The following is a 23,606-nucleotide window of genomic DNA, read 5'->3' on the forward strand; positions in this document are numbered from 1 at the left end:
GGGGTCCTTAGGCTTCACAGGCAAGTGCTTAACCACTAAGCCATCTCTCCAGCCCAATATTCTTAAACAAGTCTAATTGTCAAAGCAGCCTCATACTCATATGCATTGCTATGCTGGTCACAATAGTGAGGTTATGGACTCAGCCTAGGTGACTATCAATGGATTAATGGAAAGAGGATGTGCTAAGTACACACAATAGAGCATTATTTAGACATAAAAGGAATGAAATAGGCAAATGGGTCTCACTTGAAATCATCAACCCATCCCACATAGATGAAACATTTTATTTCATGTGGAAGATGAAGAGGAGATAGAAAAGTTAAATGAGGGTTATGAAGGATATGGAAGGAGAAAAGGAGCAGGGTAGGAAAGATAAAGGTACTGAAGGGGGTGACTATGACCATAGTATGTCATGTACATCATGGAAATGACATAATGAAACCGCTTTTGCACACTTTTTTTAAAGAAGAATGAAAATCTGGGCTTAGCTCTTCTCCATCACAAGGATCTTCAGGATTTAAAAATTTTTTTTTTTTTTTAGTTTAGAGAGAATGGGGGGGGGGGTTTAGTGTGCCAGGACCTCAGCCAAGGCAATCGAACTCCAAATGCTTGCGTCACCTAGCGGCCTTGTGCTTGCCTCACCTTTGTGCATCTGGCTTAGGTGGGATCTGGAGAGTGGAGCATGGTCCTTAGGCTTTATAGGCAAGCACCTTAACTGCTAAGCCATCTCTCCAGCCCAATCCTCAGTTTTCTTCTCCATAAAAGTGAGACTAAGGCCAGGCGTGGTGGCACACACCTTTAATCCCAGCACTCAGGAGGCAGAGGTAGGAGGATCACCATGAGTTTGAGCCACCCTGAGAATACAGAGTGAAGTCCATGTCAGCCTGGGCTACAGTGAGACCCTACCTCAAAAAACAAACAAACAACAAAAAAAAGTGAGACTAAGAGGCCCTCACACTGAGTCACGGATGTTTAAGTGTAACCTCAAAAGGTTAGAAGGAAGGACACAATTTACTCTAAAAAGAACAGGAGGAGGAGAGTAAAGGAGATTCTAATGGCTTTAGTGATTCCATGCAAGTAATTTCCTTTTCAGCAGTGTGCAATCAATAGAAGAGATCAGATTTTGAGCTTTACCAATCAGACCTCATTTATATCTTTCTGGCTATCTTGTTGCTCCCCTAGATACAAATTGAGAATGGGAAGCAGGGGGGGGTTGGCTGCATAACATGACCCTGCCCCCAGTATTCATCCTGATGATTTACTAAGCATTGGTTTACTTAGTGATGGCAGGGCCTGTGGGGCAAAGAGCAACGTGATGTTATGAAAAGAGTAGCTTAGAGGCCAACACAAACCTCCCTCTCTCCTTTGCAATGCCAACTCCTCCAATAAGAGACCACAAAGGGATGGGCTGGATTTCACTAGTGCTGACATCTACAAGTATTTGCCAACTTAGTACAAGGTCCACTCTGTGAGCCTTGCTCTGTTATTTCTGGGGGATACATACCAAACTCAGTCACTCCTCAAGTAGCATTGGAAGGGGATCTCACCTCCCAGAAATCTATTTCTGTGAAGACTGGTTGTGGAGGCAGCTTTCTGGTGAGGCTTCATCTGAAAGTAGCAGATAGGTAGTATGACCATGGCTGGAGGTCAAATGTAACGTAAGAGCTACAGGCAATACATGTCTGCTATATATGGGATGCATGCTGAATGAGTGTATTTTAGTTGCTTTTTTATGTCAAAACTTTGACTTATCTCTGCGACATGATGGAGTATGTTAATTTGCTTTCTTATTATTGCTATATGCACCTACAAGACCATGTGACATCCTGTCACTGTAACATGTTTTAGAAGGAAAACCTCACTTCCTAGCAGTCCCTTCCTCTCCAGTGAATGACATCAAAGAGCTCACATTGCGTTATGCCCAGAGTGTGCAGACAAGCATGCCTGAGGAAAAAGAGTAACTTCAATGGGAGAAACATATATCCATCAACTCTTTCTAAAGGGCACTTTACCAAATATAATGAAAAAACTGTTAGATGTGTCTTCTTGGCAGTAATGAATGAATGAGAGGTTTGAGTGAATTTCTAGAAACAAGTGGGTGACTGCAGTACCTGGTGTGTAGAGGTACTATAAGCATTACTGCATTCAATCCTTCTGTTTCTTCACAGCGTAAGCAGGTTTTCCCAAGTATAACTGGTAAGAAGGTTTTTGAGCTTAAAGTGAGAAAAGGAAATAACAGGGATATACACCAGACTAGTAATATTATATAAAAGATTTCACCTTCAATACTACTACAATTGTGTAGTTTTGAATTTATGTATGATTTCTTTAAATGAATGCTTATGTTTTATATGGGTGGTTTATGTCTTATTTTCTGATCATAATATAACATTCAGCACAGGATTATATTTACTGCATAACGTGCCTGTGTGTATTATTAGCATTGCCTAATCTTCTATATCATACTTACATTGTCTCCTATTTCTGAACAATGGAATTTTGTTCGGTGCTGGTTTATGTGGCTGTATAACATTCTATGTAGAATTGTTTTGTGCTTTGGAATTGCTTTCACTGGATTAAATTCCATTTCTAGGATGGCAAGGTCAAAGATTCTGAAGTTCACATACAAGTTGCATGGTACTGCTGGCTAGGGTGTCGGGTTTTCATGAAAACCTCATTCTTATAGTTTTGAATCAACCCTATTTTTTTGGTACTGCGCTTAGTTGTTGCTTGTGCGTACATCCTTAGGTGTGGCTGCAAACTAGACCATTCAAGAAACCCATTAATTTGACACCTCATAGATTTAACATTGCATACTGCACTCAAGTACCCTGAAGTAATCAGTGGTACTTTCTCAGGAATCACACTGAAAAGAGATAGCTCTGAGTTGGGAAGGCAAGGCAAACAGTAGAAAGTGATACCTCAGGGCTCAATGGTAAGGTGTGTTTGACTATCTGGAGCATGCATATAATGTGACAAAAGTGTGTTTGCTTTCTGTCCCTATAAGAGAAGCAGCATGGTCACGGAAGAGTGTGGCATATCACATCCTGTGTTTAAGTGATTTGGAGAAGCATTCAAGGAGGCATGCCCAGCTTTGATTCTGCCAGATATCAGAATAGTTTTCCTTAGCACTTTGTCCACAGAGTAGAAGTAAAGCTGTGGGCTGGAGAGGTGATAGTTACAAGTTAACTGGAGATATTACCTGGGTGTGGAATGATAGCTACTTCTTCAGAAGAATCTCATTTATTTGTTTGTTTTTGTTTGTGCTTAAAATTGATTATGGAGTGCTCTTAGGTTTTTGTTTTGTTTTGTCTTTGATCTTACTCCATTATGAACAAAAGTATCTTTATCTGTTAAAATGATGCATATTTGTTTTCTAGTTTTCTAGCCCAGGCTGACCTGGAATTCACTATGTAGTCGCAGCGTACCCTCAAACTTACAGTGATCCTCCTACCTCAGCCTCCCCAGTGCTGGGATTAAAGGCATGTGCCACCATGCCTGGCTGCTTTCTCAATTCTTAAATGACCTAAGAAGGATAAGGAGAATAAAGCTTTCATCAATGATGATTCAGGGGGACAGAAAGCAGCAGAAAGGAATCCACTACAGTGACCTCCCCAAACCTTCATGCTGAGCAATTCACAACTGTATAGCCCATCCGTGGTCTTCTTGACTGCTAACAATACAAATCATCACCATGTATTGAAGATGCTATTATTCCACCTCCAGAGAATTGCATAGACATCTAAGTAGAAAATCAATAGACCACAATGTCCATGCAAAACACAGCTCATATATCAAAAGGAATTAGTGATGGTTTATTCTTGAGCCAAATGTGAGTGACTGTAGCCCAATAACTAGAATTCAGGCTACCCCCAGAGACCAAGTCCCAACATGGAAATGGCCCTATGAAGTTTCTGCAGTTACAGAACAAACGAAAGTCATCAGAAAGGCATTTTCAAAATGTATCACTAGGGATATCTGGCAGGCAAGCAGTTTATAGTGAACTGGAAAAAGTCTATGCAGTGTACTCAGATACTACCTGATGATATTCTTGGGTTTTAGGTTGGTGAATGCTAGTGTTCTGCTAAGGTAACACATTGCTAAATGTTTCACTTGACAACCAAAATATCAAAATATTAAAAGGATACTAGATCAGACATAGAGGTAAGCAATAAATGTCTTTCCAGGGGACTAAAGACAGCCTGTCATAGATTTTGTTCTGGATATGCAGCATTCAAATTCTCCATAACCATGAAGTTATCAGTTAACCAGCCTTCTAGAAGCTTTAAGATAAGCATGGTTTTATATTCTTCCCCCTCTGGGAACTTGTGTTCCCAGCAAATATCCAGCCTGGAGTTTTGATCTATTTATTTAGCTTATGCCTGCTCACTCTGCATTGGTCACTTTCTAGCAAGCTTTACACTTCTGTGAGTGTCTTCAACAGCTGTTTCACTTTCTACAAATAAAACCTAGGGCATTTTCAGCTGGGTGTGGAGGCGCACACCTTTAATCCCAGCACTCAGGAGGTAGAGGTAGGAGGGTTGCCATGAGTTCAAGGCCACCCTGAGACTCCATGTGCATTCCAGGTCAGCCTGGGCTAGAGTGAGACCCTACCTCGAAAAACCAACCAACCAACCAAACAAACAAACAAACAAAACAACAAAAAATCCCCTAGGGCATTTTGAGACTGACTTCATCAGCCTGGGGAGAAGTGACATCTTAACAATAATAATAAGCCTGATCTCCCACCTCTGTGGATCACTGCAGAGAGTTTCAGTAAATCTATCTTTGATGTCTCTGACCTTTTCTCCTTCACTACCTAATGCACTGGTAATCACATCCTGTGTGGTTTTCACTTTAAATGGTGCCTTTTTCATTTCCATAAATTCTATCCTAGCTTTTAAAAATATTTTGTTTTTTATTTGAGGGGAGAGAGGCAAAGACAGAAAGAAAATGAGTGTGCCAGGACATCTTGCTGCAAATGAAATGATGCATGCACCACTTTGTGTATCTGGTTTTATGTGGGGAATAGAACCTGGATCAACAGGTTTTGAAGGCAAGTGCCTTTATCCACTGAGCAATCTTCCAGCCCTATTTTGGTCTTTTAAAAGTATTTTTTCCTTTCATTCTAGACTTTGTTATGTTTACTCTCTGTCTCACTTTTATCTTCCTCTACTATCTTTTAACCTCTCAAACTCCACTTTGGCCTCCCACTTCAATTTCTGTATGCCAAGTCAGTAAGAGGCATTTTTAAACATTGTTTTTATATTAGGTGATAATTTCTATAATATGTATTACATATTTAAGATTCAGCTTTAAAGATGAAGTATGGTTGGAAAATAGCTAGACTGAGAGAACTAGTTTGGAATATGACTTGGTAGTAATACTGTCAAGAAACAAAAAAGCAGGGCTGGAGAGATGACTCAGTATCTAAGGCATTTTTGTTGCAGAGCCTAATGACCTGAGCTCAATTCCCCAGTATTGTCAGAAATCCAGATGCACAGTGGCACATGCATCAGAAATTAGCAGCAGCTGGAGCCCTGGCATGCCCATTCTCTCTATCTCTCTGTCTCTCTTCTCTCTAGCTCTCTGTGCTTGCAGATAAATAAATAAATAAAAATATTTTAAAGAACGAGTTTAGTTGCTTATATTTGGAACACATCAAAATGCCCATGTTAAAGTGAGTACATCAAAACATGCAATAATGTTTTGCATTATTGTTATTATTATTGAAAATAAATCAATTTTACTTAAGTTAGAAGGAATCCTAATAAAAGCATAATAGCAGCATATATGCTCAATCTCAAAGCTTTCTATGTGACTCTCTACTAAGCACCTTCAATGTTATTCACTCATTTAGTTCCCACAAAATCCTGTCAGTTTGATGGTGTTATTATCTCATCTACTTTTGAGGGAGCCAGAGCACAGAAAGGCTGGGCAACTTTTCCAAGTAACACTGCTACTATCGAAGTCAAAGTTACTGATAACAGTGAAATTTCAGAAGTACACTTGTGTTTTCTAATCTGAGGTGAAGTGAATGACTGGAATTAATCCAAGGGTAAGAAAAGGAACAGAAACTAAGGAGGATAAAGGCAATATCCAGAGAGAAGAACCCTGTCTCAAATGAGATAGAGAGAACAGACCCGAAAAATGTCCTGTAGCCTCCACACATGCATTATAGAATATATGTTCTCTCTCTCTTTTTTCCCTGTCTCTCATACACACACACACACACACACACACACACAACAACAACAACAACAACAACAAAAATAAAAAAGAAAGGAAACTGAGGCATTCTTTGTGCAAGTTTTGTCTTTCGGTAGAGCTAGCAAGGACTTCAGTGAAAAGATACTGAGGAAGATACAGAACTTGCTACTTTTGCTTCAGAATCTTCTCTAAACTCCCCTCCTCGCCATCATCCGTATTCCTTGGTTATCTCCAGGCTCCGGTGTCCTCCATGATGTTCCCATTGCAAGGCAGGCAGATGCTGCAGATGCTGGAGAAGGCCCTAAGGAGCAGTCTTCCAGAATCCTTAAAGGTGACATGAAGTGGGCCAAGGGAAGGAAGAAATTTGCTGTGGAAAAAAACAAGCAAAAGAAACTAGCATTTATGTTGCATTGTTTTGTGCCAAGCCCTATTTCATATTTTCTCTTACTCAACTTGCATTAGCCCATTGATTAGGAATATGCAAGATCAGTTATTTCCCAGCTATCCCCCAGTAGTGAGTTGCAGTGCAGCAATGTCAACACAGTTTTACCTGAGTCCAAACTCCACCTTTTTGCCCTATGCTGACTAAAGAAATTATTCCTTTTTTGTTTTTCAAGGATCATTCCCAGTAGTGCTTGAAATTTGTCCTGAGTTTTTCCTCCACAATTTGCTAGGTAACACATTTGATTTGTTTACTCTAAAGAACGTTTGCCAAATAAAAGATGAACCATCTTGAGTCTGGTTGAAATTAGTAACAGTTCACTCATATTTTAATTAAAATTTCTCAGTTGCTTCGAACCTAATGTATATTGGACTGATTTGGGCTGACTCCCAAATATTCTCCACAACTAAGAAAAAATCATTAGAAATCTTAGAATTGAATAAAACATAAACATATAAATGTATGTATCCTGACCTGGGCAAAAGAAGCTCTAATGATAGATTCTGATCCTTGATGTTGTTTTTTTAATCAACAATAAAACAGCGTGGTCCTCTCTCACTGAACTTCAGTACAACGTGGTGTGTGCATGGGTGCGTACATGGATGCATGTGTGTGTGTGTGTGTGTGTGTGTGTGTGTGTGTGTTTAGGGATAAGATGTTTCCAGATTTGTACTTCCCTGTAGGGCATCCTTACCAAATGCACACTTCTTCATTCTCTAACAGATTTTTATTTCCTTTTATAAAGGAGAAAAAAGTCTCAGCATTATTTGTCGATTATATTGTTTAATTTCCATTTTTTAGAAGTTGAATTGTGTTCTTTACTAACCTCCCCACCCTGAATTAATTCACCCACTTTGGTAGACCCCACTGATATGAACCAACTACCTATCATGTATGATTCAGTTGATAAAGTGCTTGCTATACAAGCACGAGGACCCAAATTCAGAGTTTTAGCACCAATGTAACAACCAGGCATGGCAGTCCATGGCTGTAATCCCAGTACCGAGCCAGAGACAGGAGGTTGCTACAGCTTGTTGGCTACCTAGTCTAAACAAATTGATGAGCTCTAGGATCACTAAAAGACTATGTCTCAGAAAACACAAGTTATAGAGTGATTAACGAAGACACCCAATGTTAACTTCTGGCTTACACACACACACACACACACACACACACACACGTGCATAAATAACACACATACACACATGCATGTGTATCATTCATACAAAAGTAAAACTAATAATGAATAGCATATATCAACTATTTTAATTTTATAAAATTCCATATCTCTGTATGAACAGAAGTTTAGAAAATGATTAGAAAGTGTATTAAATCCTAGAATAAAAAGTATGGTCCCTAAAATCATGCATTTTGCTTGCCCGAAGACTATGAAGATTTATGTGCATTTTGATTCACATTTGAAAAGAAAAATTTCCTATAAATTGAGGGTTTTCTTTATAGCTAAAAAAAATAGTATATGGAGATTAACATAGATTCTTTGTCTCTTTTTACCTCACAAAATGTCACAATTTTTTAGAAATTACCCATGTCCTGATCAAAAAAGGCACTTCGCCATTTTTTTCCTAATGTTGCAGGCTTGGAGCTCTGGGAGGGATTAACTCTCCATAATGGTACAAGAGACCCTTCCACCCAGGCTCATGAACCCTAGAATTAGGGTCCTTGTCCAAGTTATCAAAGAATTGAAAAATATGGATATACCGAAAGGTAAGTTATGAGAACTTATTAAGGATAGGATAAAAACAGGAGAGAGTAAAAAAAAAAAAAAAAAAGCAGGAAAAGGAATTCCACCTTTTCTCGGCAGTGTTTGGAAGGGAGAAGAAAAGACCAGGGAAGAATTTTTCCTCACGTGGGGAATAGAACTCTCAGAAGCCTGTGGGAGAAGGGTCTCTCACATGTGACTCAGGTGCATTTATATGAATCAGGCATCCAGTTAGAATGAGCCTCATCACCAGCTCAGGTGTTTAGGGAGGAACCTGATTTTTGGCTGTTCCTGGAGGACCATTGGCTCATGAAGGGCCTACCCACAGGGTGAACTTATATCACTGGGGGAAGAAAATGAAAACTGTTGCTGAGGAAGGCATTGGAGGTTATTGCTGCTTGCAGCCATCTTGGATGTGACTGGATCAACTTGCTTTCTTGTCCTGCAATGCAGAGTGGTATCTATACTTCTTTGGGCCAGTCCCTAGCTAACTACTTATTAGAGAGAGCTATCTTGCTCCTAATCTGTATCACTAATAAACTAACATTCTCACTTTCCTGAGTCCTTCAGGTTTATGGGACCATCTACCACATGAACCATGGAAACCCATTCAAGCTAAAGGCCTTAGTAGACAAGTGGCCCGACTTTAATACTGTGGTTGTCCGCCCTCAGGAGATGGTAAGAAGCCAGACTGGAACAAGCGTGCCTCTGTGTGCTTACCATAGGCCTGGCAGTCTGGTAAAAATCAAGGGGTAGAGAAATGAATCATAGTGTTGGCAAACATGTTGTGGTCCTCAATAGGTTCACCACCAGGAGGAGAGCAAAGGTAAATGTGGTGAGTGAAGGAACAGGAGATGTACAATATCAGGTTTGGGGCTCACAATACATGACTCTGAGAAAGCTAATTGGAACCAAGGTTTTATTTAAGTGGAGGACATAGAGTAGGTTCAGAGTGAGGAGAAACAAACACAGCAAGAGGAAAGGGTATTCCAAACCACCTAGGAGGAGGACAGGAAGGTTTTCAAGCTACTTAGGGGGGAGGGTAGAGAGGGGGGAGATTCTGCATTGCTTCATAAAGTGTGGGGTAGGAGGATTGACTGGTGTCTGTAGTTGCCTGCTTAAACCCCTGCTGAACTTTGTGGTAAAGTGAGACAATAAATAAGTTAATGGGTGCAGAAAGGCTCAGTCAATTAGTATAATAGTAAGTAGGGATTCTAGGAATTCAGACCCAGTCTGGGTATGTGGGGAGAGGAGAAATGAAAACTCTCTTTGAAATCTCAGTTACCAATTAGAGAAAGGGAAAGTAGTATACATGTACCTGAAACAGGAGAGCTGAAAACAAAGTGAGAGTGAGGACCAAGAATAGGAGAGAAACTTCCCTTCAAGAGAGGGGTCTTGGGTGGCATGCAGAGGTATTGGCTAGGGAGAGGTGCCTTCCCTCCCCTGAACTCAGAGTCTCAATTATAAAGAAGGCAGTCCCAGAGTTCCAGGGTTAACCCCACCAGGAGAAGGGGACAGGTATAGAGCTCTGAAAGGCTAACATTCCAGCATCTTTGTTTACATAAATAAAGAACAAAGACAAATGTTAGGAAGGGAGCAAGGGGTAGACTCATGGGTTTATGGACAGCATGAGCATACATCTAATTACTTTTCTCTGAAATTAAACACTGTGCTGAGATGGAGCCTTCCTCATTTTTCAGGGTGTCTGAATCAGGGGATTTTTTTTAAGTTAAGTAGAAACTTTGTATGGACACATCATGTGTGGGTACCATAATTTCCTTCTTCCCTGCCCCTGTGCACTGAGGGACCACCTCATCTGGATTGCTGGTATTCACCATGGGATTGTGGGTTATAAATTGTAAGATCAGCAGTCAGTCATTGTCAGGTGTGGGAGGGGTGCCTCTTACAGTCTAAATCCAGAAGCTGCTGAGAGCTCAACACTAGTGTATTCATTTTTATATATAATTTTGTTTACTTATTTGCAAGTAGAGAGAGACAGACAGAGAGAGAGAGAAAGATAGAGAGGGAAAGATTGAAAAGCAAGAATGGATATGGTCATGCCTAGTGCTACTACAGACAAGCTCCCGACACAGTCTGCTTTATGCATCTGGGTTTACTTGGGAGTTTTGGAGAATTGAACCCAGACCTTCAAGCTTTGCAAGCAAGTGCCTTTAACCATTGAGCCATCTCTCCAGCCTCAAATTTGCATTCTTGCATCAGGAGGATAAAGAAGTCCATATGGTGTGCTTGGGTCCTTACTGTATTTTAGAAAAAAACTGATAAAATAGGCTCAGACAAAGGTAAATTACAAATTAAGTTTATTAGGGAGAAAACATGAATTATGAAGTTTATGGTAGGGGAGATTAAGATCTAGGAAGGAGGCTAGCTCAGACTCAAGCCAGAGGAGAAAATTCTCCTTTCTGGGGTGGAAAGGGAGAGGAATATAGAGACAATATCGATCACAGAGGCACATGTACCCACATGTAGAAGGCAAAGCGTAAGCACCAAAAGATCTCCTTCAAATAAAAGACCAGAGAGAATTAAAAAATAGTGAAAGACTTGGAGGTCAAAGTAATATCATATAGTCAAAAGTGAGAACGTACCCCAAAGCATGACACAGACAGAAGGTAAGCAAAAGCCATAACCAGGACAAAAGACAGACTTACCTGCATGTTAAGGCCAGCTCACAGGGAAAAGGGAGGAAGGGTGCGTGTGGCCAACCTCCTTTATATTGGATCAGACATCTAATTAGGGTGAGCCTTGTTATCAGATTCAGGTGTGTAAGAAGAGACCTGATTGGTTTGCAGACTCAACGTGCTGACCCAGGAGGGCCCAGCATCTGATTGGTTTGTGGCCCAGGGCTGACCCAGAGAAGTTGAGCTGAGGAAGAAGCCGAAGTTTCTGCTGGGGAGTGTAGCTGGTAGCCATCTTGATGAGGTGGGATCAGAGGCAAGTTCCATTATTGCAAGGAAGAAGTGACATCCCCTTCTTTTGGCTTCTGCCCCTAATTAACAGCCTCTAAAAAGCTGTCTTATCCCTAACTCTCCATCCCTAGGGCCTACTGTACATGAAACTGAATAGGCAGTGAGCAGTCCTCTGGAAAGAGATAATTAACAGAGCTATCAGGAAAGGAACTCCTGGCCCACATTAATCTATTAGTCACTATGATCTTGTCTTTGTATATGTGTATGTATATATAAAGATCTTTGACATTTACAAGTGACACATTATAGGAGTATCACATCTAAAGTTGAAAATAACCGGGCATGGTGGTGCACGCCTTTAATCCCAGTACTCGGGAGGCAGAGGTAGGAGGATCACTGTGAGTTCGAGGACATCCTGAGGCTCCATAGTGAATTCCAGGCCAGCCTGGGCTAGAGTGAGACCATACCTCGAAATCCTACCCCCAAAAAAATAAAAAATAAAAAATAAATAAAGTTGAAAATAGTAACTAATGTAGGAGGTAGTTAAAGAAACAAGGAAGTAGACTTTTTTAATTTCTAGGAGAAAAGTTACTTAAAATTTTTGTAAATATGAAGACTTAGCTTATTAAAGAACGTTAAGAAACTTATTTTTATTGGTGGCTTAATTTAAATTAAGAACAGCCCCATTTTAAAATATCAAGTAACATTTGAAATATCTTGGAAAACTTCAATTATTTAAATATGTAACAATTTAAGAATTAACCAATTTTGAAGTTTTTAGTCATCAGGTTTAAACGTTCCTTAAACCAGTACTTAATACATATGAGTCATAGTTTTTACTTACTTTGTATAGAGATAAAAAGGGGTCTTAGACTTAGAAGAACTAATGAAAGTGTGTCAGGGTGAAAAAGCTAAAATATTTTGATTAACATTAACAATTTATTATTGTCAGTTGTTTATTTAATTATAGGCAATAACATTTTGTACAACTAGGCCCAACTTTTACCTGTTGGAATAATTTCTATGTTAAACAAGTAGTTTTACCCAATGGGAATGGAACAGTATTTAACAAATATGTTAACAGATTGTGTATTTTGAAACATTACTAAGTACAGAACCATATCTAAGAACACTTGATCTCTTTTACTTTATAAGTTTAATAACCTTTAATCATAACATCATCATTTTTAGTTTAAATTTAATAGAGTTAATTCATTTCTTTTTTAAAAAATATTTTTATTTATTTACTTGAGAGCAACAGACAGAGAGAAAAAGAGGCAGAGAGAGAGAGAGGGAGAAAGAATGGGTGTGCCAGGCCTCCAGCCACTTCAAACAAACGCCAGATGCGAGTGGCCCCTTGTGCATCTGGCTAACATGGGTCCTGGGGAGTTAAACCTCGAACTGAAGGCAAGCACGTCACTGCTAAGCCATCTCTCCAGCCCTTAATCCAATTTTTATTTATTTATTTATTTATTTATGTGCAAAGAGAGAGCTAGAGTATGGGCATGATAGGACTTTCTTACTACTGCAAACAAATTCTGGACATATGAGCCATTACATGTCTGGCTTTATGTGGGTACTGGGGAATTGAACCCAGGTTGTGAGGGTTTATACACAAGCCCCTTTAATCAATGAGCCATCTCCCCAGCCCTAATTCAATTTTTTTTAGCAAACCTTTTAATTTAGATTTTTATATCTTTTAAATCTACATTCAGGACCAATCCTCAAACTGGGCAACAATGGCTCTTTCTAACGTTAAAAAAGGAAATTTCTTCGTTCTTTAATGATTTCCAATTCTAATGTCTTCCTAAACATCCACCACTCTCCCCTTCAGAAGTTTAGAATACAAATTCATGGGTGTTGACTTGATCTAGCTACTTCAGGCTGTAGTGGGAATAAGGGAGGTTTTTAGGGTTCCTACTGTTTTCTTGACTTTTAGGCCTTGGAAACAATCAAAGGAGATCCAAATAGATAAATTTATATTATTGTAGGTCCATCTGATTGTGGATTTATGGAACTGTGGGACCCTCTAAAGGTATCCCAATATCTTATTTAACATCCGAAGGTCAATGTCACTAGTATTGTGCTTTTGGCTTTCATGTACCATTTAGGTAAAACTTAAACAACACTGCCCTTCTCTGGCCACAGTTTAAATAAACCTTGGTTTTTTAAGACTCATGTTCCCCAGTAGTTAAAAACACAGACAGACATAATAGAAAATATAGTATCTTGACTGAACATTTAAAAACAGTTTTTGTAAATGTTATTATAAGTAGATCAGTATCAACAAAGTAAATTTTAACCTTGAAATCATGAGACATTACAATGTAAACAAATTTACCAACTTGTTAAAAAGAGTTGAACCTGAATTACATTCTTTGCCTCTGGGAAAGCTCTAGCATGTGGAAAAGCCCTGCTTGTCCTGAGAGAAGGTGTGCATCATGGAGTTGATGTGCATGTCAAATTAACTTCCCATGGCACCATAAAGAACAATCCATGTGGCCACTGCTTATGACCAGCAAATGTAGGTCCACTCAGGGAGAGAACAGAGTCCCTGTCTTACCATGTGGCTATTGATCGCAGGTATATTTCTCTGGGAAAACGAGTCATGTTGGAAATCCTGAAGGTGGAACTGAAGAGGCACAAAAGAGAAGCTAGAAAATGGGATGAGGCAATTCTTAAAAGCCACATTTTTATATTTATTTATTTATTAGAGAAAGAGGCAGACAGAGAGAATGGGTATTCCAGGGACTCGAGCCACTGCAAACTCAGGATGCATGTGCTACCCTGTCCATCTGGCTTATGTGGGTACTGGGGCATAGGACTTAGGCTAGTGTTGAATGTAGGGAAAGCCCTGGCTAAAAGAAGGAAGAACAAGAAGAGAGATAGAGCCTAAGGAGGTAGTCAGTCTTGGTGATCCTAGGTTTTGTAGCATATGTTAGGTTTTAGAGTTCACAATAGATGACCAAGACAGTTTCTTTGATCTTAACATCTTACTGTAATTGGGAAGAGGGAGAAGGACACAGAGAGAAAGAGGGACACACAGAGTGGTACATATACCAGTAAGAAGAGAGAGAGAGAGAGAGAGAAAGGAGAGAGAAAGGAGGTGCATGCATCAGAGGCTGAGGGAGAATATGTATGCACTTGGAGAAGGAGAGCAAGAAAGAGAGTAAGTGAGGGGCAGGGAGAAGAGAGAAACTGCCTGGAAAGAGAGAAACCTTGGATGATGTGAAGAGGTATGGTCTGGGGAAAGGTGGCTTTCCCTCCTTAGCAGAGAAGAATTGTCAATTACTCTGCTAGTTTGAATCAAATGTCCCCCATAAACTCATGTAGTTTTAATGCTTGGTCCATAGCTGGTAGCAATTTTGAAGGTGGAGCCTTGCTGGAGGTGTGTTTCTGTGAATGGGCTTTGGAGCACTAGCTGATTTCCCATCCCTTTTCAGAACTCAGGTTAGTCTCTTTCACCTGCTGTGGCAAGGAGTGATGTCAATCCTCTGCTCTAACATCTTTTCTGCCACCAGGAGTGTAAGTGAAAATAAACCCTTTCTTTCCATCAGCTTCTTTTCATTGGGTGTTTTGTCCCAGCAAGGTAAAGATAACTATAACAATTACCAAACCAGGAGGCAGCCCTATAGTCTCAAGGCTAGCCTGGGCCAGGTGGTATGGCAGAGAGAGGGGGATGGACAGAGATCTCTGAGACTCTAAGATAGCTGATCAAGGAAAGTGGATAATCCAACTGGAGGTACTAGAAAGAGAAAAACTATGAAAGTATGCTGTAGAAAAACGAGTTAGAGGAATCACAAAGAACTAAACTACAATGGTTAACATTTCCATATGCATTTAGGAGAAAGATCTAAAATTGATGAAGCTAAATAGTATATTTCAAATATAAGAATTTATAGTTATTTTAAAAATATTTTTATTTATTTATTTTCAAGCACAGATATATAAAGAGAAGAGAGACAGAGAGAATGGTTATTTCAGGGCCTCCAGCCACTGCAAATGAACTCCAGATGCATGTGACACTTTGTTAACTACTCAGCCATCCTTACAGCCCCATGAAGTTATTTTACAATATCCAACAATAGTGGAAGAGTTGGAGCAAGATGATAAGATGATATAGCATGTTTCTATTAATCCTTCACACACAGAAATGCCAATTTGAGTAAATATTGGTGCTGGAAAATGTATTCATAAGAGATAAGAAAACCAAGTGAGAAATCACAGTGCATGTTGTAGCACAGTAACAAGAGTCCACAGTGAAGAGTGTAAAGAGTAGCTGGGGAAATAGGGAGTGGATAAAGCACTCATTTCTCAGTCCAGAGTGCCTGAGTTCAATTGATCCCTAGATCCTACAAACAAAGTCAGAAGCCATGATAGGCTTCTGTAATCCTAACTTGCTGATGAAGAGTTGGTAGGTGGAGATAGGAGCATATCCTAGAAGCTCGTGGTGAGCACAACAAAGGAGAGCAGAGAGTGAATCCAGAGAGAACCCTTGCCTCATACAAAGTGCAAAGGGTACAACTGACCCCAAAGTCGTCATGCATGTGCCCCGACTCACACATATACACATGGAGATTAGTGACACCTCCTCCAGCCAGGTGGCTGGATATCCATACTACCAACTGATAAAACACTGAATATGTCTGGGGCCATACATTCAAACTACCACACAGCCAACCAAACAAACAACCACAAACAGCACCAGGTAGACCTCAAGAGCCTTGATTCCAGGCTGGTCATAGTACTGAGCCTACAGACCTGCTTGCTGCCTGGAATCAGTCGTAACCTGAGGCTCTTGGCCAGGATGGTAGACTTGATCTCTGACCCATACTGGATTTATCTCAGTGGTTCTCCATGCTAGACAGCCCCAGCAGCACATGAGCCATAGTACACCTAGGGTTTCTGTTGATGTACGGATATTAACTCAACATAGTGGTCCTGAAATGAAAGTGTGTTCCAACATCATGAGAGCTTGCAGCAGTCTGATGCTTTGTGACCACACTGGTCAGCTTGCTTAAGATCTTTGGAAGTACTAACCATTGGAAGTGTGCCTACAAAGACTAGAATAAGTTCCTACTTTCAAAACATGGACATTGAATTCTGCTCACAAGGATCAAATTCAGGCAAAGATGATGCCAAAGTGCACTGATTGCCCCTAAATAAATGGAGATGTATGAACTACCTGACAACGAGTTCAAAATGGCTATTTGATTTAGAGAATACTTTATTCATTTCTGCAATCACACTCACATAGCTAAGACCATACATATTTATATATAGTGCATTATCTTTGTAGAAGTAGATTAAAGTTCAGTTTCATATTTTTAGAGCACTATGGCTGTTAATTTATGCATAGTGCCAACTCAACATGGTAAACTGAGATTTTTTTCCCAAAGTTGACAGTAAGCTAATGTTTCAAAAAATTTAGTTATATGTGTGCACATATATATTATACTTATATAAAAGGACCAATAATAAGAGTATGTACTACATCAGTGGCAGCATTGGCTTTTCCAGGTGTGTGATAAACTGAAGATGCATGGCCCTCAGCTGAGCATGTCATTTAGTAGGTACAAGCTGGCACAACCTTACAACAGCTGTGCCAGTGCAGAATGCTGATGTCCCTTGTGCATTTTCAGGCTCCAGACAGGATAATGTTACAGACCATTTTACCACTGTCACTGCTGCCATCATTTGACTTCATCTCCCTGTTTCTCTCTCTCCTCAATGCTCTGCAATAAACCACACAGCCTTTAAGCCTCTTTGTTTCTTCAGTTTTGGTTGCCCAAGATTTGATTGGTTCTGTTCTAATAGGTTTGGTGGCTAGGGTTGGTGCAGTGTGTGGCTTGTCTACTTTTTCCTGGCACACACCAGGAAAGGCAGCCAGTGTTTCAGGAGGTTTACTTGAAGCGCTGCCCACTTTCTTGGTTTTACCTCCTATCTGTTTGCTCTGTTGTTCAGAAAAAAGCCATTGTATGGATCGAAGAATCTCAGCTCTCTGAAAACATTGCAGCATTACCAGAGCCTGCTAAATCAATCTCAGTTCAAATTCTTTTACCAATCATAAAAATTCAACTTTCCCCATGTTGATTTGATTTGACCCAATCAAAGATCTTTCAGCTGTTAATGCATAGACTTCTTCGTATCTTTGCAAACATTCTATGTAATGTTTTAGAAACAACTGAAATACCTTAAGACTACCCCTCAAATACCTTTTTTAGAGGAAGCACAACAAACTTTAAAAACACACAAATAGGGCTGGAGAGATAGCTCAGTAGTTAAGGCACTTGCCTGCAAAAACTAAGGACCTTGGTTTAATTCCCCAGGATCCACATAAAGCCAGATGCACAAAGTGGTGAATGCTTCTGGAGCTTATTTTCAGTGGTTGGAGTCCCTAGGGTGCCTACTGGTGCCTACTGTCCCTCTCTCTGTCTCTTTCTGTCTTTCATAAGTAAATAAATAAATGAAACATTTAAAAAATATACAATTCAATGGCATGAATATGAACAGATAAGTCATAATAAGTGATTATAATAAAAATTAATAAAATGTATGAAGTAAAAAATTTAAATGAATCCTGTAAGAAATATTTAATAACTGCAATGAAAAATGCGAACTGGGCTTGGTGGCACCCAGTACTCTAAAGGCTGAGGCAGGGAAGCACATAGTAATACCTCATCCCCTAAAACAACCAAACAAAAACATTCAATAGCAAATGCTAACAGCAGAGTTGTTCAGAATTTAGCCATCTCTCCAGCCCACATTATGCTTTTTATATCAAGCAAGGCATTCAAAAAATCACTACATAATGGTACAGAAAGAAACTCATATTAATACAAAAACTGGACTGAAATAAAACTGATGCTTTATACATGTCTTAAGCAACAAAATATATCATGTCATTGATGGCTTGTGAGAGTGTTTTGGAGGAGAATTTTCTAAGTATCTGTATAAAACGTTTCTAATTCTCTGCCTGGAGAGATTGTTCAGTGGTTAATATGCTTGCCTTCGAAGCTTAACAACTTGGGTTTGATTCCCAGCTCCCACACAAAGCTAGATGCACAAAGTGACAATACATCTGGAGGGCATTTGCAGCATGCCCATTCTGTCTCTCTCTCTCTCTCTCTCTCTCTCTCTCTCTCTCTCTCTCTCTTTTCTCCTCCTCTCTCTTTCTCTCTGTCTGTCTGTCTGTCTCTCTCTCCTTGCAAACAAATAAATAAAAAGTTTCTAATTCTACTCTAGTTGTGGTAATATTGTTTTCTGTAACCTTTTATAAGATGGTTTTATCTGTTAATAAAGGAGTCTTCCTGAGTACATGGTAAGTTTTTCTCAAACTATACTTTGACCACAGTTTCAAAGTGGTTTCAAAGGAAGCACTTCTATTTGACATTCATGTTTGATTTTAATACATGCATATATATTCTATACATACATATATTTATATATTTCTAACCATATATATGTGTATATATATATGGTTAGAAACCTTAATCCTTCATCATTTGCTATCTATTTGCTATCTATTACTGTAATGCTTATAGTTGTATATTCTGAGTAAATGTGAACTATAGTAAAGTATATTCTTGCCACAGAAGCTTTTCTTCATCAACTGCTTTTCTTTCATTTTGTGTGTGTGTGTTTGCGTGATGTGCTGGTGATGGTGGTGGTATGTGTGTACATGTGTAAGGTATGTGGTGTATTCATCTGTATGAATCCATGTGGCACCGTGTGTGCTAGCCTGTGGTAGCAGAAGGGAGTGTTGGGTGTCCTGCTCTATCGCTTTTCTGCCCATTCTTACTTGGGCTGGAATACCAATATTTTGTAACACAAAAACATCATAGTATACTGAATATAACATTACAATCATAAAGTATAAGGAATATCTGTAATTTTCCCAATGATAACAGGACATGACAGATGACCTTGATCACTACACAAATACTTACCAAATCTACTCCAAGGACCCTCAAAACTGTCAGAAACTCCTTGACTCTCCAGAAGTTATAAACTGGCAGCAGCATTTGCAGATTCAAAGTAAGTAAGAGCAGTGAGAATTGGATTGACTAACTGTTGAGTCCTGATGAAGTCCCCACTCCACCAGACCTCATCCACCATATCCTCCACCTGCTGTCCATGGTTTGACTAAGCTATGTCTATGCCTGTAAAGAGGGATGTATGTGCAGAATTTTGTAGAGTGACAGAACTCTCAAATAAATAAATAAAATATATTAAAAAATAAAAAGAAGAGGCTCAAGCTGGGCATGGTGGTGCATACCTTTAATCCCAGCACTTGGGAGGCAGAGGTAGGAGGATCACTGTAAATTCCAGGCCAACCTGAGACTACATAGTGAATTCCAGTTCAGCCCGAGCTAGAGTAAGACCCTACCTCAGGTAAAGAGAGAGAGAGAGAGAGATTCAGTGGAGAAATTAGAGGGGGCACAATGGATGGTGGTGGGAGAGGATTATGATCAGGTGCATTGTGTATATATGTGGGGGCTGTCAATAAATGTTGGAGTATTTTTTGTTTGTTTGTTGTTTTTTGTAAGTAGGGTCTCACTCTAACCAAGGCTGACATGGAATTCACTCTGTAGTCCCAGGATGGCCTCAAACTCACAGTGATCTTTCTACCTTAACCTCCAGAAGGCTGCAATTAAAGGATTAAAGATGTGGGCCACCATACCTGGCTGTAATAAAATGTTTTTTAAAACTTGTTCAGAGGAAGCCCATTTCTTTACTGGATGAAAAATAACATTTTTATCTCCTGACACAATTTAGAGGCTCAGAAAACATTGCTTATATGATCTTGTAAAGTAAAATTTATCTTTCTTGTTACTTTTCCACAATTAAACATCCTAGCCCAAGACTTCTGTTTTGTTACTCTTTCATAATTTATTCATTTATCTTATCTATATAAAGTCTCAACTCTTAAATACTTCTTGTATCATTATCCTCTTGTGAGGACCCCATGTAGATGTAAAATTTAATAAAATGTTTCTATTTTTCTCTTGAAATAAAAAGAACTGAAATATATTACTGGGCTGGAGATATTGCTCAGCAGTTAAAGGTGCTTGCCTGATAGCCTAGGTTTGATTGCAGAGTACCCATGTAAAGACAAATGAACAAAGCCCATATTCACTCCCTCTATGTCTCTGTCTGTCTGTCTTTCCCTCTCTCCCTCCCTTCCCACCCCCTTGGCTTGCAAATAAATAAATACACAAATATTTCAAGAAGAAATATAATTCCTGCTACCAAAAATTTATGGCATATTTTACGGAACTATATTCTGAGCTTTTACGGTGATTGGGTGTGGGAGCAAAGCTTTGCCTCTGTCCTCTTATCCCTGGAATGAGAACGCCACAAGTCTCCACTGACAAGTGCGCTGCTTACAAGCATGCCCATGTACTTAGATGCCCTAGCATAGCCTCTGCCTGCCCCTGTCTTGTGACCCTACCAAAGTGACCTGCTGTCTCTGAGATCATGTTCTTTACAAACAGAAGATACTGGAAAGATGAAACTTTCAAATAGGAATTGCCTAATATCATGCTAGAAACATGTCAGTTATCTTTTGCTGTAAGACAAAACTTGTAGTTGAATGAAATAATGGTGTTATTTGGGCTTTGCAGGTCATTCTTTTACTAGTCATTACTGGATTTATTCACGTATCATGAGTTCATGGGAAGACTCAGCACTGGTTACTTCCTATGGCCTCACTCACATGTCTGAGTGGTGGTGGTTCTGGTTTTTAGGCACTCCCAATTCTCAGTTGAAACGATATGAGGATGAGAGCATGTGACTCCAGCCAGCTAGCAGAAGCCAGTCTTTTGGAAGCTGGTCTCAAGATCACCAAAGTCAAAATGGTGAAAAATATGTTCAGTCTCTCCTTGTATGAATTTTTCTATACCCATTGGTCAGATGGAATTCATCAAGGGACAGTTCCAAGAATGGATATAAGGAGATAAGGTTTAGATTGTGAGTCATTATCACAGTAAATCTATCATGGGAACATGGCTCACAAGATTTTGGCCAGCATTTTTATAACTCTTGGTTATGCAGCTCAGAAAACTTGGTTCCATTCTTGGACCACTAACAGCATGACTGTGAATAAATCCATCACCGGCCATGTTTTGTTGTTGTTGTTGTTTGTTTGTTCATTTTTTTGTTTTTTGAGGTAGGGTCTCACTCTGACCCAGGATGACCTGGAATTCACTATGTAATCTCAGGGTGGCCTCGAACTCATGGCAATTCTCCGACCTCTGCCCCCCAAGTGCTGGGATTAAAATCATGTGCCGCCATGCCTGGCATACTGGTCATGTTTTTATCTATGCAACACAGGAACATTTACATTAGTCATGACTATCTTCACACAGTGATAGCATCAAAACCAGAATCAAGGCTTTCTCACATCACTTCTGATACTTTCCTATGCCATGGGAGAGCATCTCCCTAGAATGTGTTTAATCCATTATAAGTCTCTTTTCCTGCTCATTTTATGTCGCCTCATAAACCTTTCTAGGTTCTCAGTCCAGCCTGAATGAGGCAATACAGGATCTTGCAACCACTAAATCTTTCCAAGTGATACATTCCGAAAACATTCTGTTCCTAGCAGCTGACACAGCCAACGAACTGAGCCCTTCCCTGGTGGATACAAAGAACTTGTTGCCCAGTGGTAGCAAGCCTAAGGACATGTGAGTTGCATAAAAAGCCATCTACTTTCCTCATGCCTTTCTGTCACAGCCTCAGAGCTCCCACCTGCCCTCACTGTCGTCTTCCTAGAATTGTAAACAACAGCTAGAATGGCTTTTGTCACTGCAGACCTCAGACCAGTCCTCCCCCTTTCATGAGCCTCCACCACGTCTCTGCTTCTTGGGAATTAGTCCGCCGGCCACTTTCACTTGCTTGTTCTTGCCCTCTTCCTGCAGCCACACTGGCCTGTCTGCACCTCTATAATCATAAGCTCACTCATATGCCAGGAGTTTGCATTTGTTATTTCATCTATGCTGTCTCTTAAAATGATAGAGGTGAGAACAGATATGATATCCTTATTATACTCATGGCCTTTGCTTTCTTCTTGGACCCCCCCCCAGCAATGAAAGCATGTTTAAACTGTCATCACTGGATACTACGCATGTCCCCTTGGTGGATAAATTCTGGCTTTTTGGAGGCAATGAGAGGAGCCAGAGGTTTATCAAGCGCTGTTTACAGAACTTTCCAAGTACCTGTGTCCTTGGGCCTGAGGGGACGCCTGCATCCTGGACCCTAATGGACCAGACCGGAGAGATGAGAATGGGGGGCACACTACCTGAGTACCGGGGCCAAGGCCTCGTCACCTATGTCGTCTATTCACAGCACCAGGCCATGAAGAAACTCGGCTTTCCTATTTATTCTCACGTAGATAAGAGCAACAAAGCGATGCAAAAAATGAGTTACCAAGTGCGTCATGTTCCCATGCCTTGTGCCTGGAACCAGTGGAAGTGCATTCCTCTGTGAAACCGCTCCAAACACAAGGTGGTGCTGGTGGGCCTGAGGATGTAACTGGGGGCGTGGAAGGTGGGCACAAAGAAAGAATAAACTATAGTCAGCAGCAAAGGAGTGGACTCGGTTTGTACTCTGGGGAAGCATTGAATGGTCACCAAACCCGCACTGGTCCCAGGTCTCAAATTATTTATGACCTTGCCTTAGGTTACTCAGCTTAAAGCAAGTTGTTAGGCTTTACAGGCAAGCATTTTATGCTGAGCCATCTCACCAGCACTTCTTTATTTAAAAAAAAATTATTTATTTGCAAGTAGGGACAGCTAGAGAGAAGAGGGATAGAATGAGATAACATAGCATGTTATTTCTTACAACAACAACAAAAAGACTAACTTGTGATGTTAACCTGCTCTCTCCCAGCTCCCATTCTAGGCAAAATGATCTAATGTTGCTTCCAAAGACTTAGTTTCCTATACCATTGCAACTGTGAAGGAGTAAAGAGATTTTGAGGCTGGTGCACAGTATAAGCTAATAGTTTATGATGGGGAGAGCACAAGAGTATATGTAAAGTAGAACTTAGGAACCCCCAGAAAGGATCTGAGAGAACATGAAATACACCAAGGATACTTGCTGTGCCCCTTGACCTTGCCATGTTACTCCAGGATGCCTGAACTCTATGCAGTGCAGAAAGCCGTCTCATGAGGAAGGCTGTTGTTGGTGGAAACAACAAGAGAGCTCTTCTAGGTTGGGACGCGTGTGCTAAGACAGTCCTCTGTGCCATCAATAGCACTGAGTAGCAAAAAGTGCTCTGGAATGAAGGTGACCACCTGAGTTCAAA

At 40.1% G+C, this 23,606-nt stretch overlaps 1 protein-coding gene across 4 annotated transcripts; it reads left to right on the forward strand.

Annotated features, from left to right (window-relative positions):
* Positions 1 to 1,479: 1,479 nt before the first annotated feature.
* LOC101616776 (glycine N-acyltransferase-like) lies at positions 1,480 to 22,880 on the forward strand. 4 transcript variants are annotated; one of them, XM_045142207.1, is made up of 7 exons: positions 1,552 to 1,596; positions 6,446 to 6,541; positions 6,828 to 6,884; positions 8,943 to 9,050; positions 19,207 to 19,333; positions 21,813 to 21,984; positions 22,384 to 22,880. In XM_045142207.1, the coding sequence occupies exons 4-7, from the start codon at positions 8,964 to 8,966 to the stop codon at positions 22,784 to 22,786; spliced, it is 789 nt and encodes a 262-aa protein (XP_044998142.1). In that variant the 5' UTR covers positions 1,552 to 1,596; positions 6,446 to 6,541; positions 6,828 to 6,884; positions 8,943 to 8,963; the 3' UTR covers positions 22,787 to 22,880. The 4 variants fall into 4 exon arrangements, with proteins under 4 accessions (XP_004667759.2, XP_044998144.1, XP_044998143.1 ...); XM_004667702.2 differs by lacking the exon at positions 6,828 to 6,884 and having other exon boundaries at positions 1,480 to 1,596; XM_045142209.1 differs by lacking the exons at positions 6,828 to 6,884; positions 8,943 to 9,050 and having other exon boundaries at positions 1,480 to 1,596.
* The last annotated feature ends 726 nt before the right edge of the window (positions 22,881 to 23,606 follow it).

Source organism: Jaculus jaculus, chromosome 1, assembly GCF_020740685.1.
Source record: "Jaculus jaculus isolate mJacJac1 chromosome 1, mJacJac1.mat.Y.cur, whole genome shotgun sequence".
In the NCBI taxonomy this organism is placed as follows: domain Eukaryota; kingdom Metazoa; phylum Chordata; class Mammalia; order Rodentia; family Dipodidae; genus Jaculus; species Jaculus jaculus.